Source organism: Triturus cristatus, chromosome 5_2, assembly GCF_964204655.1.
Source record: "Triturus cristatus chromosome 5_2, aTriCri1.1, whole genome shotgun sequence".
Classification (NCBI taxonomy): Eukaryota; Metazoa; Chordata; class Amphibia; order Caudata; family Salamandridae; genus Triturus; species Triturus cristatus.
Genome location: NC_140588.1, coordinates 274,998,944 through 275,018,045, shown reverse-complemented (window position 1 = coordinate 275,018,045; position 19,102 = coordinate 274,998,944). Strand labels below are relative to the sequence as shown.

The 19,102-nt window shown below is 41.6% G+C and overlaps 1 protein-coding gene across 3 annotated transcripts in view; it reads left to right on the top strand.

Moving 5' to 3' along the window:
- Positions 1-12,452, top strand: part of MRS2 (magnesium transporter MRS2) — a 157,197-nt gene extending 144,745 nt beyond the window's left edge. For all 3 annotated transcript variants that reach the window (XM_085607041.1, XM_085607040.1, XM_085607042.1), the window contains 2 exons: positions 1,505-1,618; positions 10,770-12,452. In XM_085607041.1, coding sequence (XP_085463167.1) covers positions 1,505-1,618; positions 10,770-10,880 — 225 coding nt within the window. In that variant the 3' untranslated portion in view covers positions 10,881-12,452. The remainder of the gene's footprint in view (positions 1-1,504; positions 1,619-10,769) is intronic.
- Positions 12,453-19,102: the final 6,650 nt, after the last annotated feature.

Here is a 19,102-nt window from a genome sequence, read left to right as displayed (position 1 = left end):
TAATCAAGTGTAGATTTTCAAGTAGAAACCAGAGAGCCATACTTTAAGCACATTCACAGCACATTGGATGTGATGTTTTTCAATACAACATATAGCAGCACATCGATCAAGCATACTTTCGGCCTGTCTGTTCTCTAACCACTGAAGCAAGATATGCAGATCAATTATTTTGCAAGACGGTACAGTGACCATAATGAGTACAATGACGTTTTTTTTTTCTGCTCTTGGACATAGATGCTGGGGGAGTTGCAATTTTGGTCCTTTTGGATCTCTTACCTGCATTTAGTACTGTGGATCATAGCATACTTATCAGATACCTGAACTAAGCCAATTTTGAGAGGGCTACTTTATAAACTTTTCCTGGTTTGGATGATTACCACCAACTTAAACAGTGTTTTTCCTTCCCTGAATTTACTTTGTAGAGTTATCCCAGGGTATCCCACGTGGATCCTCTCAGTTACCGTTTTTTTTCATTGTATCTTTTCAGCTACTTGCTGTTCTGATTTTCTCAAATAGGTTCCAATTTTATACAAATGCCTATGCCTCCAATTGATTATACTATGGCTGGACTTGGAGATCTTCACCCACAATTGTCAATTTCCGTACTTTGTATTGCTGCTCCAGTTTTGGGTGAGTGCACACTCTTTGAAGAGGCAAAAACGTTTATAGTAAACCGCAGCAGTGAAGAACTGTGGGGCACCTTCATTGGTCTATTGTCACTTGGAATTCTTGCTTTCAGGCGTGGTAAAGAATTCAGACTTCAAACTGCACAGTCCACTTAGCGTGTAGGCACAAGCAAAGTAATTTGTTCTAAAGAATTTTTTGCAGCTCAACCAACCGAGAAAGGCCATTGCTTTCATACTTTACCTTCAGGTTCTCAGGATTAAAATTTTCTATTTGGCCTGCTGGTCTACTGAAAACTGCCTGTATTAAGTTATCTCTAATTGCTAAATAAGGAGACTACGGCATTGTTAAATTCCATAAGTACAATCAGACCACTGGCCGAGATGATTCTCCCCCACCTTGCACTACCTTTCTGGCAGGTAAGACTTGCACCTACGTTTAATAAGGACTCGTAGTTCAAGTTCAGAAGACCGTCTGGTTGTTGCTTACTAAAAAGACAAAGATTGACAGACAAGTCTTTCAATAGTTGTTTCATCGTCGTGGAATGTTCTTACCATATTTATTAAATCATATAGAAAGATCTGTCACTTAACACGGTCCTGAAAATGTCCTTTTTGCTGTAGTTTGAAAAGTGAGCATGCTGTGACACCCTGTAGTGCGAAGATGCCTTCATGCATGTGTGAGTTTCATAAATAAATACAACAGAAGTATTTCTTACTGCAGGAAAGAAATTGCAGGTCTCACTTAAAATATGCTTGGATTGACAACGTTATGGATACTGTTTAAACAGATGGATAAGTAGACAGTAGAAATGTTTTTAATGACAGAGACTTGATGTAAAATAGTATAATTAAATCTATAACTTTTGTTTTGGTTTTAGATTCCTCAGGTATTTTGGCTTGTGACAGGAATTATGTTTTTGGGAAGTGGACTCATCTGGAGACGTTTGCTTTCATTCCTTGGACGACATCTGGAGCCTTCGTTTCCTCCACCGGTATGTTAAGTAGTCTGAGTATGACCCTATCTAGTGTACTTGAACACTGCCTCAAAATATTCTAAACTGACTTCAGATATTTTACAGTTATTCTTTGATCAAACCCACTTCATTTAATGTTACTGCATGGTAAATTTACAATAGGCACCTGAGCATTACTTTATAGTGCCTTTTTAATGTTTACATATTACCAAAAACGAAAGTATTTGTGGTAATATTCTTCCTTGTTGAACAGACCTGCCTTTGCTGAATATCTACATTCATATCTGTAATTCAGACTTAGGGGGACTGATGTTTAGGATTCAAATAGCCTAGGACAATGTAGCTGTGTGTTTAACACATAGGGCCTAGCTGGACCTTATCCACTTCAATTATTATCCAGCTCTTTTCATGCAAAGATTTCAGTGTCTGGAAATGCGGATTTCTATTATCTCCACATACCTGTTGTTTGACGAGACTCCAGCCACATCTAATACATTTAAAGATGTCTCCCACTATGTTTCTTAAGTATGATCTTAGACACTGCAAAAATAATGTGATGTTAAGACCTTCATAAATTCCACCTCAGTGTAAATAGGTTCTTGCTTGGAGAGTTGCTTAGGCTTATCACAAGGACTTAGTTGAATGTTTAGAATGTTTCTCTGCACAAACAATGGATCTTTGTCTTCAGGACCTGGATAAAAGTGGTAGGTTTAAGGTCTGAGTGTCTTCTGTAACATTTTAGTACTGGTCTGAGGATTACTGCCCCAAGCTATGCTGGAGACCTCTAGTTCCTTATTAGTCGAGTACTGAAAATCTCTCATCCATGGGCAGTCATTACCTGTACATCCAAAACGTTATGCCCCTTAGTCTTCAGACTGTCTGTAATTAATTGCGTTACTGGTTAAGGGGGGTGAAACCCAACTCAAGCAGCAACCACAAAGATTTTAGTAATAGCACCAAAAGACGCAAAAGCGCCAAATGTGGATATCTGTATATGCAAAACAAGTAACCTCTGACACCATACATCCAAATTTGTTTTATCTCCAGGAGGATTTTTTATTTATCCCTGCATTGTAACTTAATACATTAAAGCATTTTTTGAGTTTGTTTTTCTCCAAGACATGTTAACCCTATGCAGGACTGGCTAGACAATTACCTTCTTGCCTTAGTTCTTCTATAGAGTGTGTACAAAAAACATATTCAATACATAAAAAACATATTTACAATAGACAAACATCTATACAATTTACAGACATGAAACATATTAATGCTGCCGAGCAACAAGAACTGTGCGTTTCAGCAAAAAAATAGTAGTTATACTCCTTTCTAAATAAACAATGGAGGGACTCCTCTCATTGATGTCATCACATTGCGCTAATGTTTTATACCAATAGGAGGTCGCACCACAATCTGGAACCTGGTTTAGAGCCATACGCCGTAGGCGCTATTATGTCTGAATCCAAGACCAAAGTTTATACCAGTTTCTTTTGGCGATCCTCTCTGAAATATAAGACCAACGCGTTTTGACCTTCTAAATGGCACTTCTTGTGACAAAGGTCTTCATCAGGGTAAAGCTTTATCGGGGTGAGTCTTTATCAAGGAGGACTTGTAGCACCTGTGTGATTAAAAAGCGGGAGCTAGTGAAACTCTTTTTGTATGTGCTATTTACAGACACATGTAACTCATAAACATGAGCATTACATACCAAATCTGTTTTTTGTGGAGGACATGGAACTTCTTTGTACCACACTCGGGATGACACGTAGCCTGAAAGGAATAATGTATGGGCCTTGTTACTAATGTTTGTATCACCAAACATCTCAGCTCTATTATTGGCTTATTATTCACGGTGTTAGGGATTACTACAATCACCTGGGTGTGGGGGTGGTGGCGTGGTAGAATATCACTCGTGTCTAAAGACGCGTGGTTCATGACATGCTGCGGGAGTGTCTTATCTTATGCATCGGGTTAAAGTGCCTGACGGCGTGTTCTTTTCTAAACCCACCAATGTCCATGCAGGCCAACGTGCTTACAGCGCGTGTTATCTCGGTGATGGAACGTGAAAAAAGAATAAATCACAAATGTACCTGTGCACACTCACGTCCTGTACATACAGGTGCTAACTGGATCAGCTTGGGCGAATAAGACCGCTACTCCAGAAATTGGTTTTACTAGATCCCCGGCACTTCTAATGGAAACACTCGCTCTCTCGTGCATCCGCGCTGCATAGCGAAACATCCATGGAGATTAATCCTGGGCACTTCTACTGGGTACGCTCGCTCTCTTGTGACTTATCAAATGGGCCGTGGAAACGAATCGCCGGCGTTACTCACGCTATCTGGCGGAGGCGCTTTAGACTATAGAGTGTACTGAGGCGTTCGTAAAACTACTTCTGGAAATATGGGCGGAACTAATTGTGCCTGACTATGTCCCTAATTCTGGTTAAGTGCCGTGTACCTGGATTCTCTGAAAGAGAAAGCGCTTGCATTATTGGTGTTACCTCGAATAAAGGCTTTAATAAATAGTAAGGTTTACAGACACATTATAGCCTCGATCCCCATGTGAGGGCAGTCTTGCTCACGTACATAGCAGTTATACAGAACCGCACCACGTTGCCACCCTATATTTGTTTTAAATTTCTAGAGTTCCACATTAATAAAGGTCTCTCTCTAAGACTCAGAGCGGGGGGAGGAAAGAAGAGCCATTGTGGTAATTTAATCAAACCCAATGATTTATCTCACTCATTTCATTCAGTCCGTTTTCAATGGTGTTTAAGTACATGATAGTTTTGGCTTCAAATTTGGACAATATACTATCGATATTTTTTCCAGACACATGTTTTAATATTGTCCACTTTATGTCGTTTGGGCCATGCTGATGTTCTATGCAGTGAGTTACCATTGGTGCACTTGGGATTTTACAGCGAATTCTTGAGCGGTGTTGTGTGATTCGCTTTTTGATGGCCTGAGTCGTTTTTCCGACATAAACATTGAGCCTTCCATTGTGCTATCACACGAGGAACAATTGCCACATTTTCTGTGTCCTTTGATAGGTGGTAGGGAGAACAAGTTGCGGATTGACTGTGTTCTTTCTCTTAGATGTGTCAGCGCGTACCAGTTTGTCTTTTAAACTTCTGTTTTTCTTCAATGCAAAGATCGGAAACTCCTTCAGTGGTTCCAATGCTTTGACCGTAGCCCAGTTTTTCTGCACTATCTTCTTCACATCGTTGGTACAGCCCGAAAATGTGGTTACGCACACTAGGGGTGCATTTTCATTTCTTTCTTTGGGTGTAAGAAGTGCTTCCCTAGGGGTGTACCGATGTGTCGGTTCCGATATACTGTGAAGCTGCAGTACAAGGACCTGCTGCGTTGTCGTTGAAGATCCTGTCGACGAACACTTGCGCTGTGAAGTCGAGGTTGCGTCGCGCAGTCAGAGTGATGCATCTGTTCCGAGGAGCTGCGAAGCAGAGTCAGGTGTCATCGACGAGGCTGGCGTTCACAAGCGATATGAGGGCCTGCGCCAAGGATGCGTTGCGTCGGTTCCAATGAGGAGACGGGCTACAATGCGAGTAATCGTGGTGGTTCCCATTCATGCAACAGTGGCGATGAGTCGGTTCTGCTCGGGGTTGCGCAGCGCTGCATAGGAGATAAGTCAGTTTTGCTGGATCCACAGAGGCTCGCAGAGCACCTTAGGCCCACTTACAAGGGTCCAGGACTGGGGTGGCACCACTTGGCAAGATATACTCACACATGGCAGAGACCAGGTGCCGGAGCAAGGTTGTTGGATCCTTCAGCAACTCAGCAGTCCACCTTCCTGGCAGAGTATCCACAGGTCCAGAATTTTCCAAAGTGATGGTGTTTGAGGTCAAGTATTTATACCCCGTTGTACCTTTGAAGTGGGAGAGAAGCTTCTAGAGGTTCCCTGTTAAGTCCCCAGGCATCCTGTCTTCCCTGTCCTGGATCCAGACTTTGCTCAACTCCTCCCTCCCATGTTGCCAGTGATGGCCCATCCAGGCACACCGAATCTTCCTATTGTGTACGGCTGTCGAGGAGGAATACACAAACCCCAGCTTTGAGTTACACCCAGTCATGTGACCAGAGACAGGCTGCAGGGCCTACATTTCTAATGCAGGAAAATGCCACCTATCTAAAAGTGGCATTTTCAGAATTGTAATTTAAAATCCACTTTACCATAAGTTAGGATCTTACAAATAGGATTCCAGAGACGCCTAACATGAACTGGTTACCTATTTCCATTTGGAAATTACACTTATAAAATGTAGTAAGGTAACTCCAGTGTTATCCTATGGGAGATGTAGGCCTTGCAGTAGTGAAAAACGAATGTACGCGTTTTTCACTACCAGGATATATACTACTTTTTAAATACATTGCACCCGGCCCTCTGGGGTGTCCAGGGCCTATCCTAGGATGGACTTATATTTATTAATAAGGAAGGTTTGGGCCTGGCAGAAGATGTACTCTACCATGTTGAAATGACTGTTTAAAACTGCATACACACACAGGCTTCAATGGCAGGCCTGAGACGTTAAAAAGGTTACTCGTGTGGGTGGCACAATCTCCTTTTCTGAGGTTGCTAGGTTGTGTTCTATTGTGAGAGAGAATGTTATTATTGGAAAGCTTTTTTGTCAGTTTGCTTGGACTATTAGTGGCTGAGGTCCCTTGCATGAGATGTACAATAAACTTATGCTGTTTCTTCAACTACTTTTGGTCTCCTGCCTGCTATTTATCCTGATTTGGGCGACGAGTGAACCTACTTTCATCAAGCGGGGACCTCAACACAACTCAGCTTAACTATCCAACTCAGCCACATCTGAAGATGTATTTCATGCTTGAAGATATAAGGTTGCTTTTACCTTAAATCCTTTGTGAGGCTTATCAGGTGTGCTGCCCTCGACTAACGTCTTCTTTGCTTCATTCAACCTGAGTACTCTTCATAGATGACTTTTCAGCCTCCCTGCTCCTGTCTTCCTGAGGAGCACACTGGTGTACTGTACCCTGGAGTCTCACGGTAGGGTTTGGTTTTCCTGTTACTGGCATCAGCTCCGCTGGCTTCACAACGCACTGCTGTGCACCGCTTTGGGCCTCCTCGCATCTGCCTGGCCTTGCCTGGAGACCTTCTTAAAGTTTTTCACCTTCTAGTAACAGTTTGTTTCAAGGTAAATGTTTTAGGTGTGGCAATCCTGGCACATGGCCAACTTTAAAGACTGTCCTGGGTGGAAGGTTTCCTGTTCCAATTGTGGCAAGAAAGGCCATTTTTCGTGTTGCTGTAGATCGAAGAGGGAGCAGAAGAAAGGTAGGGAAGTTGATGTTTACGAGCAAGATGGTGAGGTTTTTGAGATTTGTCAAGTTGTTGATTCAAGGAATGAGTGGCCTTTTGAGAATGTATTGATAAATGATCAGTCTGTAAAAATGCTATTTGACTCTGGTGCCAAAATCACTCTTATTCCTAAGAGTTTTTATGATCAACTGCTATGTAACAAGGTCAAATTGGTCAAGCCAGACATCAAACCCAGAGGTTATGGAGGAGAAGTTATTGATCTTTTGGGGTATTTCTGGGGCACTATTGAATTCAAAGGCAGGTTGTTCCTGGTAAAATTGATATCTCTATGAGAGGGGATTCTTTGATTAGTTGGTTGCACCAGTGGGATCCTTACGTGTACCTAGATCCAAATCAAACGCCCTTGGTGTGTTTGAGGTATACGCCAGCTGTTAAAGCTGTAAATGATGGGGCTGATGTCTGGATTGCGAAATATCCAGAAGTCTTTAGCAAGGAATTAGGCTGCCTCAAGAACTATGTTCACCACGTTAAGATCAAACCAGGAGCTGTACCCAAAGTAGCAAAGGCCAAGGGTGTTCCTTTACTAGTGAACGATAGCATGAAAAATGAATTAGATAAGCTTATCAAAAACGGAATCATTCAAGAGGTAGAGGCGACTGAGTGGAATTCTCCAGCCGTTATGGCTTTCAAGGCCAATCGGGAGGCTAGATTATGCATACATTTGAGGGAGTTAAATAAAGAAGTCATCGTGGACCATTAACCTCTCCCCAGTATCACTGAAATTTTGTCCTCTTTGGCTGGAGCCAAACACTTTTCCACATTGGACCTTTCATCAGCGTACCATCAGGTCAAGCTTCATCAAACTTCTCAAGATCTTACCACCTTCATCACGCCTTTTGGTACCTTCAAGTGTCTCAGGATGCCTTTTGGACTTATCTCAGCGGCCTCTGTTTTTCAGAGCGTGATAGGGAGAGTTCTCAGTGGTATTGCTGGGATCAAAGTATATCAAGACGACATCCTTATCCATGGTGTTAACCTTGAAGAACATGATAAAAGGTTAACTCTGGTTTTAGAAAAGCTCTTTTCTGCTGGTCTCACTCTGAAATCTGAAAAATGCTAATTTAACAAATTGAGTACCTGGGTCATTTAATTTCTGGTTCTGGTATTAAACCCAAACTCTCTTTGGTACAAGCCATTTCTAACTTGGAATACCCTAAGGACAAAGAGGAATTAGTAAAGTTCCTGGGTATGGCGGAGTTTTATGATAAGTTTGTTCCCAAAAAACTGAAGTTTTGTGTAGCTTGCTAAAAAAGGGTTGTGAGTTTGTGTGGAGTCATGCCTGTAGTGAAGAGTTTGATGTCATCAAACAGTGTTTGAATGATGCTCCTTCCATATCTGGATTTGAGCCCTTGTTAGAGTCATATCTCATGACGAATGCTAGTTCAAAAGGTTTGGGTGCTGTTTTAGTACAGAAAGCTTGTGGTTCTGAAAAGACCATTCTTTTCATTTCCAGACCCTTGAGAGGTGCAGAGTGTAATTATTCTGTCGTGGAGAAAGAAGCTCTGGGAGTCTACTGGGCCATTCACAAGCTAAAGGAGTTTTTGTGGGGAAAATCGTTTCATGTTTCTGATCACAAACCTCTTAGAGGTGTTTTCTGCTAGAAAGGGGTTGACTTTGTCTCATACAGGATTAGGAAGTGGGTTGTTGCCTTGCAAGAGTTTCAATTTGATGTTTCTTATCTTCCCGGCTCTAAAAACATTTTGGCAGACTCTCTCTCCAGGCTTTGTAGTCAAAATGTTATTGCTTATATGCCAGAGGAGTTCTTTTCTGGCGAGGAGTTTGAAGAAGAGGTGAATGTTTGTGTTCTCACTGAGGGTTTTTTTTAAGAGGAAGTGTGGAGAGAAAATGTTGATCACGAACATTTCTTGAAACTTGTGTTGGCGAAAGTTCATTATGGTTGGGGCAACAAGCATGACTGTGATGAAAATAAATCTTAAAGGCTTTTGGAATGAGATGAGTTAACCTTGGTGAGTGGTATCTTGATGCGAGGTAGTAAGTAAATTGGTACTTCCTTACGCTTTGAAAGATAAGCTGGTGGACAATGCTCATGTGAGTCGCATGGAAATAGCAAAAACCAAAGAAAGGGTTAGAGAGGCTTACTGGCTGGCCAGCGAGGGATGTTTTCATGGAAAGGGTTGTTCGCAATTGCCCCCAGTGTGCTCGGAGTGACAAGGTGCTGAAGTGCAGGACGCAACCAATGAACATCCGGGAACAATCTTCTGGTCCTTGGGTTGATCTTGCAATTGATATTTTGGGACTTGTGAAGTTAAGGTCTCAGGATCGATTTGTTTTGGTTTGTATGGACTTATATTCTAGGTGGCCTGAAATTAAAATTGTCAATTCTGTTGAATCTCAGATTGTTGTGGAATTTCTGGAAGAGCTCTTTGAGCGTAAAGGGTTTCCCATGTCTTTATTGTCTGACAACGGAGTTCAGTTTACTTCGCATTTCTTTGAGGAATTTTTGGAAGAGAGGGGTATAAAACATAAAAAGGCTGCCTTATATCACCTAGAGTGTAATGGCGCTGTGGAAAGGTTTAGCAAAGTGTTGAAAGATGCTATGCAGCTAGCAGTTGTTTCTGGTGATAATTAGGAGTTGGCCATCAAAAGAAAAGGTTTGTGAATATAGGTTTACACCTCATTCATCCACGGGAGTAGCTCCCTTTAGATTATTTAAGGGTAGATCAGCCATTACTAATATAATTCCATCTTGGGTGGTCTCCTGCAGGAAAATGCCTAACTGGGAACCTGAAGATACTACTGGTTGGAGGGAAAAGGAGTTTGGGTGTATGCAGAGGAGGAAGTATTTGTTTGATGTGAGGAAGGCTGCTAAGAAAATGTCCGTAGTTGTTGGTGACTGGGTCAGAGTGAAATTACCAAGAAAAGGTGCTGCTGCCCCAAAGTTTGGTAATCCCTTGTGAATTATTAAATTATTCAACAATGCTGTCAGGACCAATGACCATAGGATCTGGAACCTGGGTACAGTTGCCAAGTGTCCTCCTTGTGTTTCTTTTGGTATTGGTGTTCCTGCTGCCTGCTCTACTTCTCAAGCACCCAGGAGGTGTTCTTCTCGTTTGAGGACCTCTCCTTGTTGCTTACAAGATTGTGTTCACTAAGTATTTCATTATTTTGTTTGTTTGTTTTTCTTTCTCTATTGCTTCGTGTTTATGCTATAAGGGGGAAGGTATGTGGTATTCTGCGTTTATGTCTCTCCTTTCTGTGCCTTGTATTGCGCAATCTCCTTTTCTGAGGTTGCTAAATTGTGTTCTATTGCGGAACTCTTCCCCTTGAGAGAGAATGTTATTATTGGAAAGCTTTTGTCAGTTCGCTTGGACTGTTGGTGGCAGAGGTCCCTTGCATGAGATGTACAATAAACTTATGCTGTTTCTTCAACTTCTTTTGGTCTCCTGCCTGTTATTTATCCTGAGGAGAACACCTCAAGAGCACATGCACTTTAGCACTGGTTAGCCATGGTAAAGTGCGCAGAGTCCTAAGGCCAGCAAAAATCGAGGAGGAAGGTAAAACGTTTGGGGAAGACCCCCCTAGGGCTGACAGGTCTAACACATTTCTAATTGGAAGCTGTCTGCCTCTATTTAAGGGATATAACCTCTAGCATTGAAACAAATTATTTGGCAAATGAATTTACTGTGTAAAGGACACGTGATATTATTGGCGTTACTACAGAGGTGGTTTAATTTTGCTATTTACCCTCTTTATTCAGTAGTAAAGGAAATATCCTGCTGTGCAAAGTAAATATTTCAAAGTGAGACTTTTATTGTTCAGTCTGTTTACAATGTGTCTGTTGTTTGTTTAGGTCCCATCGGCGCTGAAGAGAAATCACTCTGGAAGCGGGAGGCCAGAATTGAGAAATGTCCTTAAAACAGATACCTTTGCATCCAACAAAAGTACCCTGACAAACCGTTAGGATCGCAGTTATGTTGAAAAGATCAGTTACAAGCTTTGCTTAAAATTCTATTACTTTTGACAGGGTTATTTATTTGGCAAATATTTTTGTTGTATTATCACCAACAAAGTTCATATGTCAATTTAATCATGACTTTCTTAAGCCTCGCTGTGGCAATCTTAGATGATCGCCTTGTTAACTTTAAAATGTTGCTCTAAAATACGGCTTTTAAAAAAATCTAATGTGCACACATGGTTTTACTGTTCACTCATTTGCCACCATACAAGCCAGACATCAGGCTGTGAGAAGCAAGAGTTGCTTCACTACCTCATCTTATTCCTCATGGTTTGTAAGATTATTTGTGGAGTATCAGATATTAATTGTATGCTTTTAATCATAAGCTGTTCTTCCTCTGAAAGTTCGGATCTTAGATTTCTAGATCAATTATATTTTCTCCATTTAATAGAGAACTGCTGACATCCCTGAAATGTTACTTTTCAAGTTTAATAACCTGTATAACCAAATCATATTAATGGCACTTCTAACGTGTTTTTCTTACTAAAACACTGATAATTTGGTTGACCTTTTGTAGATCTAATTTAAACGGTGAGAACCTGTTACACGTATATGTAAAAAGTAACCTCTTCAGGTGTATTTTCAGATACCTCTTTAGTTGTATGTTTGTGTATTTTAAAATGTGGTTGTCTAGTAGAGTGTCTCTACAACGCAGTGAGCTTGATTGCTTGTAATACATTTGTAACCTTTTCCTCTTTTAAGGCTTCAGAGAATGAAAACGAAAATAGAATATTCTTTTAGTATGGATTATGATGTTAGTATTATACTAAACTTTTCTTTTTTCTTTCTCCTTTTTTACATGCACTCCATCGTAGTTTAACAATAGTTTATTGTGACATGGTAATCTATTTTCTTTACACATCTGAGCAGTGATTCTGGCAGTTCACATAACAGCCTTCCTGACTTTACTGCTAGTTTGTCAGGCAGTGTTGACCCTTGTTGTGAAGGTCTTTGTGTTTCTGCTGCAACTGTTGGCCCTTCAAGTCACTGCAACCTTTCCGTCTGGCATGCTGGGTCACTGTACTGCTGCTCACGTTGTGCACCTGAGAGCTCTGTAAGCTACAATGACTACAGACAAGAGTGCCCATGCGCATCAGCCTAATACTGCCTCAACTCATCGACACCCCACCAGCAACTGACTGACTTGAGGATTCACCTCCACTGTTCCCTATGTTTGAATTCTGAACAGCAATCACAACCTCTGTCCTGCCCATGGAATATGACAAGAAGCTGCAGCTGGTGAAGATGGCACCGGCATTGTGTTTCACCACCTAGAACTGTTTAGTGTATCTGACTGTACTACATTTGAGCTAATACTGCACTCTGGGTGTACTGTTTAGTCTACATCCCTTTCTGCAGATGTATCGTAAATTCCATTGCGTGTTAGGTCGAAAATACAGATTTAATTACAGACTAACTGTAAGACAGAAAACGTTTTGTTAATTCTATAAGAGTTACTGAAATTGTTAAGTATATTTTCTTAATTATAAATAAAAATGTTTTCCTTTTTTATCAAAAGAACAACACTGCTTAGACTTTAAATAATTTGTTAGTGATCTGTGCATTAGTTAAGCTAAGCATTTCACTTTACAACACCCTCTAAGAAATGGTTTTGACTGTCTGACCTTCTTACCTGCTGAAAGTCAAAACCCAAGGGGGAAGGTATTGGCATTTCATTAAGCTTTCCTAAGCACCTGGTTCCTGTGTTTCCAATGACATAGGCATTACATGTCACAATGATTGTCCAGTTTTCCCTGACTTGAACGTGTCATGAAGAACTGGCCTAACAAATACCTGTTTGGGGATTGGGTTAATTAGGAGAAAATGATACCTTAAAGAACACAAGTAGTAAAATATATATTATCACCAAGTTTAGGCTTATCCTCCGTGTCTTTTGCTCCAAAAAAGCTAAATATGGTTCAACAGATCTTCAAGCACCAAATTCCAGAGACAGCGAATAACTACTGTCCAATATGAAAATATTTTACAAAAAGCCAACAGGGGTTTCCTACGTAGCTGACAAAAGAGGAGAATCCTATTGGAAACTATAAATGTATTGGCCCAATATTAGACAGTGTTTAGCCAACCAAAGGTCAGTGAGTGTGGGGCGTGCTCAGAGGTGAAGCTAAAAACAAAGGGCCTCATTTATGAGGAATTGGCGTAGGGCAGCGCCGCAAGTCTTCTTGCAGCGCTGCCCTACGCCAATGTGAAAGGGCAGGAATGTACCATATTTATGACATACCGTGCATTCCTGTCCTTTCCCCTTGCGTTGATGCACAAATTTCTGCCTAGCACCAACATAGGCAGGATTGTTTTTGTGAAGGAAGGGGTACTTTGCTTCACAAAAACAATCCCAAGAGGCGTTTTCCTCTTTCTATGTGAGCTGCAGAATGCCGCACACATGGAAAGAGGAAAAAACAAGGAGAAATGAAAAATTTCTCCTCGTTACGCCTCTGCTGGGGAGGCCTACGTTTTTGGCGCTGCCCGATGTTTACGTGATTTTGTAAATATGGGCAGCATCAAACTCCATGGGTGTTGCGTGGGAACGCCCATGCAACGCCTATGGAACACCTTCTTGACGAAGAGTAAGGCAACGCAGTGACTTGCGCTGCTTTGTCTTACTCCATATCAGTGAGGCCATGCAAAGCCATGCAGGGTGACTTTGTGCCGCCTCTTAGGTATGGTTGAGACACTTGCCCTGCCGAAGCATCATAAAAAGTGATGTTCTGGTGGCGCAAGCCTCTCATAAATAAGTTCCAAGATATTCTGTACGTGTTTTAGGTCTTTCACCATCCAGTACCTACATATAAAATAATGGGCAGCGTAAATGAAAAATAAATGTTAAAAAATTTTTACTCAGTGGGATATGCACTGTAGGACATTATGAAACCTCTATTAGTTAATGCACTGCAAAGGTCTGTGTGTAACCAGCGAGCCACAAAATTAAATCTTGGTTGGTGCAGTGGAGAATAGTGACTTCTGTATTTTAAGTGCTCTGGGGTCACAGGCTTTAACAGAAAGCACTGTGAATATGTAAATCATTTGTTTATACTTGCATTGCATTGCATTACACGCAGTATAAGAAAGACTGATGCAAAATATGTAAATAGCGTTACAATAAAATGGTATTTCCAAAATGTAGATTTTAGTAACACCAGGGCCTATGTAATGCAATTTTTTTTGTACATAACTGTCGATGCAACACCTCCTTAGGGGTACTAAGGGCTGTGTAAATGCTGTTGGGATTAAAGGCAAGCAATTCACAGCCCAGTTGTTAACTCTTTTCACTACCACAAAAAAAATAATCTTTGTTATCACAAAGGTTGGAGTGATTCACTGGATTCTAAGCACCCTTTGCACTTGCAGATGAACTAATAGGGCACATTTGCATTACTTTCAGGTGACCAGGCACCCTAGCTGGTCACCTTTGGCTGGCTGGTCACATTTGTGACCTGGCTGGTCACATTTGCATTTCTTTCACGTCACCAGGCACCCTGTGCTTTTCACAGCACAGGAGACTCACCTGAAGCATTTTAACGAGTGAAATTAGCCGTCCCAGGAGGGATGTCTTTTTCCAAAACAAAAACAAACGTTTTGGAATTCAGGGACAAGTGAGCAGGACTCCATGACCCCCCTGGGGGTCGCTCTCCACAGATTGAAAACCTCTGCTTTAAGACATCTTCAAGTTTTATAATTTTGCTGGCAGCCTCAGGAGAAGTAGGTAGTTGTCCAGGAAACCACTGCCTGCACCCAATGAATTCTTTTTTAATTTTTATTTTCTCAAAGCAGCACCACTTCTTATACTGAACAAAATCCATTTAGTAATGATGGGCATGGTGGTCTACTGTTCTTTGCTGGACACTATCTCTGTGTTTGCAGCCAATTACATGGAGTCTCAAATTAACACCTAAGTAATGAATATTTATTAGGCAGATCATTCTACAACCTCCTGCGAATTATCTTTTTTTTTTAACTGACATTTTAGTACACATTTTATTCACAAAAGTTTGTGTGTTTTTTTGCGACCAATTGAGTAATAGTGATAATGGTAAAAAGTAATAATGGAGTAATAGTGTACCTGGCCCTTCAACCAATAAGATGGTTTTCCAGCATTGGTTCTTTCATTAACATGTTTAAATCATTCCTTGTCTTCAGGCTTGGAAATCCCTGACAGAAATGTTACTTTGCAATAAACAGTGTTACAATGGCCAGAGGCAACAACATCAGTGTTTGTTTAGTAATACATTCACCATAAGTGGAACTCAACGAATACCAGGCAGTGAGTGATTGTGACAATGCACTCCCTCTTGAATTCGTCATGGCTTGGATTTCTACCATATCATGTTATGGAGTCCTCTGAGAAAGCTCTGCCCTTTTTCCCCTCAAAGAGAAATCCTTTAATTTCAATTTCCCTGGATTGTGTACCACACTTCTTTCAGTTACACAGTACAGTGAATAGTCACTCTACAGCATGGCAGACACTCCTTTAAAGGAGAAAATAATCCCTTTACAAGGCCTCAACATCCTGTTACCAACTGAAAATATTTATGAGCTGGGAAGGAAGGGGCTCTTTGCTAAACTAGTTAGTCCTCAAAACAAAATATAGCACCTTTCCCCCTGGCACTATCTAGAAATGCTACAAAAATACAAGGTTTGATGTTTATAGTTATGGGAATTGTTGTAGAAGAATCAAGCTTTACTGATTATCATCAATGGAGCTCTTCGACCATTATTTAATTAATTCAAATGTCATATTCAGAAAGAATTGGCCAACACATGTTTTGCAACTTCACAATATCTATTGCCTCTTCATCAGGTCACAAAATGAATTAATGAGATGGAATATCTCCAGACAAATTCATCATTTAAGACGTTTATGTTGAGTGTTGCCCTGAGGAAGCAACAATAGATATTGTGAATTCGCGAAACACGTGTTGGCCAAGTCTTTCTGAATATAAAGTTTTGATTTAATTAATAATGTCTGTGAGTAAATATTTGTGGATGACCCACACAAACGGTGCTTTGTACTGCCTGTGTCCCAAACATAATGCAGCATATTATGAAATGTTTGAAGGCTTTCCCATCTAAATCCATGTAAGACAGTGAACAGAGACTTTGTTGCTCTAAGAGCAAAGGTTCCGCCACCCCCCCGGCAATGCCCCCTCATCAGGGGATTATTCTAGGTACACAGTGCACCCTCAAGTTCTTGAAATGAGTGCCTCCACATGTACCTTATAAGGAATATACCTCCTCTTCCACGTTTTGAACTCTAGTCACAAAATGGCACTGAAATCCAGCTTCCCAGTCGCTTTGACAGCTTTCCCACTTAAACCGTCATTGATTGGAGACCTTTCAATGGTTGCAAAGAAGCAGAGACCATCAGCAGGTGAATCGCTTTTTCTGTTTATCAGCACCTCCACCTGATGGTGGATCATTGGCACCTTTACAGCCAGTGTCACTGCCAGCAGTCTAATGCTAATTACCTCATCTGATCCACCAGCTGCTTTGCTTTGCCGACAGGGTCCTTCGTAAGAGTGCATACCATTGGCTATCACCTCATTGTCTCCTACTTTGGTGGTACAATCAGTGTGCATCTCAATTACCCCACCAACAGTGCATCATTTTAACCCCCTTCTCAGTTCTTTCATCAGTACCATTCTTGATGGCCCATTAGTTCAAAAATATACTGCCATTATGGCATAACTGTACACCTGTTACGTTTAGCCTTAACCTACATCACTTTTAAAGGTTTTGGCTCAGCTGTGAGTGCGTAATCCAAGCACTTAAGAGGAGGCAGAGGACAGTGATAGCGAGCAAGTCTCTGAGATAACTTATAGCCCTGCTCAGCATCACAGAATATGACCTTGTCAAAGATTAAGAAGATGCAGCCGCAGTATAGTGTCTTGTGAGTGAGATATGACCGGACCGTTTTGGTTCCTGATGGACTCCGTAAAACTGTGATGTAAGTGTTCGGGTGTGGTTAATAGAATTCATGATTTAGAATGTGGAGTTCACAGTTACACGCTGAGGAATAAAGACATGCAATACCAAGCTCCGTGTGTGGCACAATTCTTTACAATTACTGAGCTGTGACTGCATATCCTACCATCCTAGACACTTTGTGGAGGAGTTCGAGTGAGAATAGCGACTCTACTATGATCATAGGTATTACCCTAGGGAACTTTAAATGTTGTAGCTTCCTGTTAATTTCTTGCACTCTTTACAGCAGATGATGGATGCTTTCCATTTCACATATCTACTACAGCCATAACTCCATTTTGTGGTTATATCATTCACCTTCCCTCTGTCACAGAAGCCTCTATCTCTGTCTTTGCCACCATTACATCCCTTGCTACCTATGCCTCATGATCTGGGACAGAAGGAAGATAACAGCAAGTTACCAAAGGTGAATTTTTGGGCCGTTGGGAAGATTGCATTCATCCAGGGAATGGAGAATGTTGGGATTATGAGGTCCTTTAAGAAATCCAGAAAACACCACCCACTTTCACACTCACTTGAACAAAAGAGCTAAAAGACTTGTTAATGACATCTGTAAAAAAAACAATCATTTCGTTATGACCTTAAGGAGCAGCCTGGGATAGTCCTAAAATGTGGTTCCTATTCTAAAGCTAGATTTGGCATATGAGCTGAAATGAAATTCACGAGTTACTCTCTGCAGTAGTTCTTAGCCTGGAGAAGTAGTACAGAACTCGCACCTCCATCAGCTTGCCTCACTGGGCACCACAAACCAGATTCCATTATTGCTACAGCGATCCAGATAAAATCAAGGAAACAGGTTACATGTGTACAGCTAGAGAGATTTCCTATAATCTACTGTTGTCATTTCTCTTCCATTAGTACCTCTTCCCTACTGTTCAGCCAGAATGAATGTTGGAGAGCTTGGTGAGGTTTGGAATGTTGGATGGTTGGATGATGTAATAGAATGCATGGGTGTCTGCTGTGGTTGGTAGTGTCAGTTGGAGTGCGCAGGCTGAGCAGCAGGGAGGCTGCTCCTGGTGGGGCATAGTATGGACTTGACATCTTCCTGTCTTCCAGTATTTTATCTGAAGCTGTTATCTTATGAATAAACCTACAACTTACTTATACATGACTTGTTTACCGGACTATCTTTTAATTACAACACTGGTGATGATTTTAAAAGAACCTGCGTGCTGTTGAAGGAATACCCTGCTACTGGAACTAAGGATTGAAACTTATGTACTGAAACCCCAAGATAAAGTATAACTACGGAAACGCCCTGGCAAGCCCCACCAGTGTCCCTTGTCTGCAACAGGACAGCCTGCAGACTAGGGCGTTTGACCTTCTACTTCAGCTGAATTTGAACTGCTACCAGCTGTGACTGTTCTACAAGTCTGTTGATGTCTGGCTGCTTTTGTGAATTTCGTGCCAGCCGACCGCATCTGCCAAGCTGCCAAAGTGTGTACTACCCCTGTGTTTCGTCTAGAGTGAGCAGTTGAGTTGAGGTGATATCGAGTGGGTCCTTACCATAATCACGATTTTGACAGCTCCGAAATGGTTTAGGCACAGCGACGGGTGCTGGGAATTTGCAGCAGGGAAGCGTCCTGGAGAAACCCACACCCCTGGTGAGCCATTACACTGATTTGAAGATACAGAGATTAGTGATACCTCTGAGTTTGCGGCCCGTGTGAGGGTGGAGGTGTCCCACTATTGAAGTGTTGGGTGACTTGGTGGAGACTTTCTCCCATTTCATGTGCCGGAAGGATCTTCCAATGGGCATCGGTGGAACTCCATTGAGCACGTCTACTAAGGTACAGTGTATCAGATTTCGGCTTTTGACATTAAAACTTGTGGTTTACAACTTTGCTAACAGTTGTTGAACACCGTTGACATTTGAATATGTACAGGCGCAATTTACCGTCTGCTTGGTGCTGCGCGCTGGCCACGGGAATCCTTGATGACGTTTCTGTGCCTTCAATCTTCTCCGCTGCTCTGTGACGCCTATATGCAGCAACGCGCCGTACAGCCACCCGGTGCAGCGTCAATAAGCGTGGCGCCATCTTGCATTTGGCCATAGCGCAGAATTTTTCAAGGGTTGTTTGGAATTCCTGTTTGCAACCACATGTTTTCCTTTGATGCTCACAGCGACTCTTACAGGTTTTGGCCCTTCCTCGCAGATTTCCGAGACC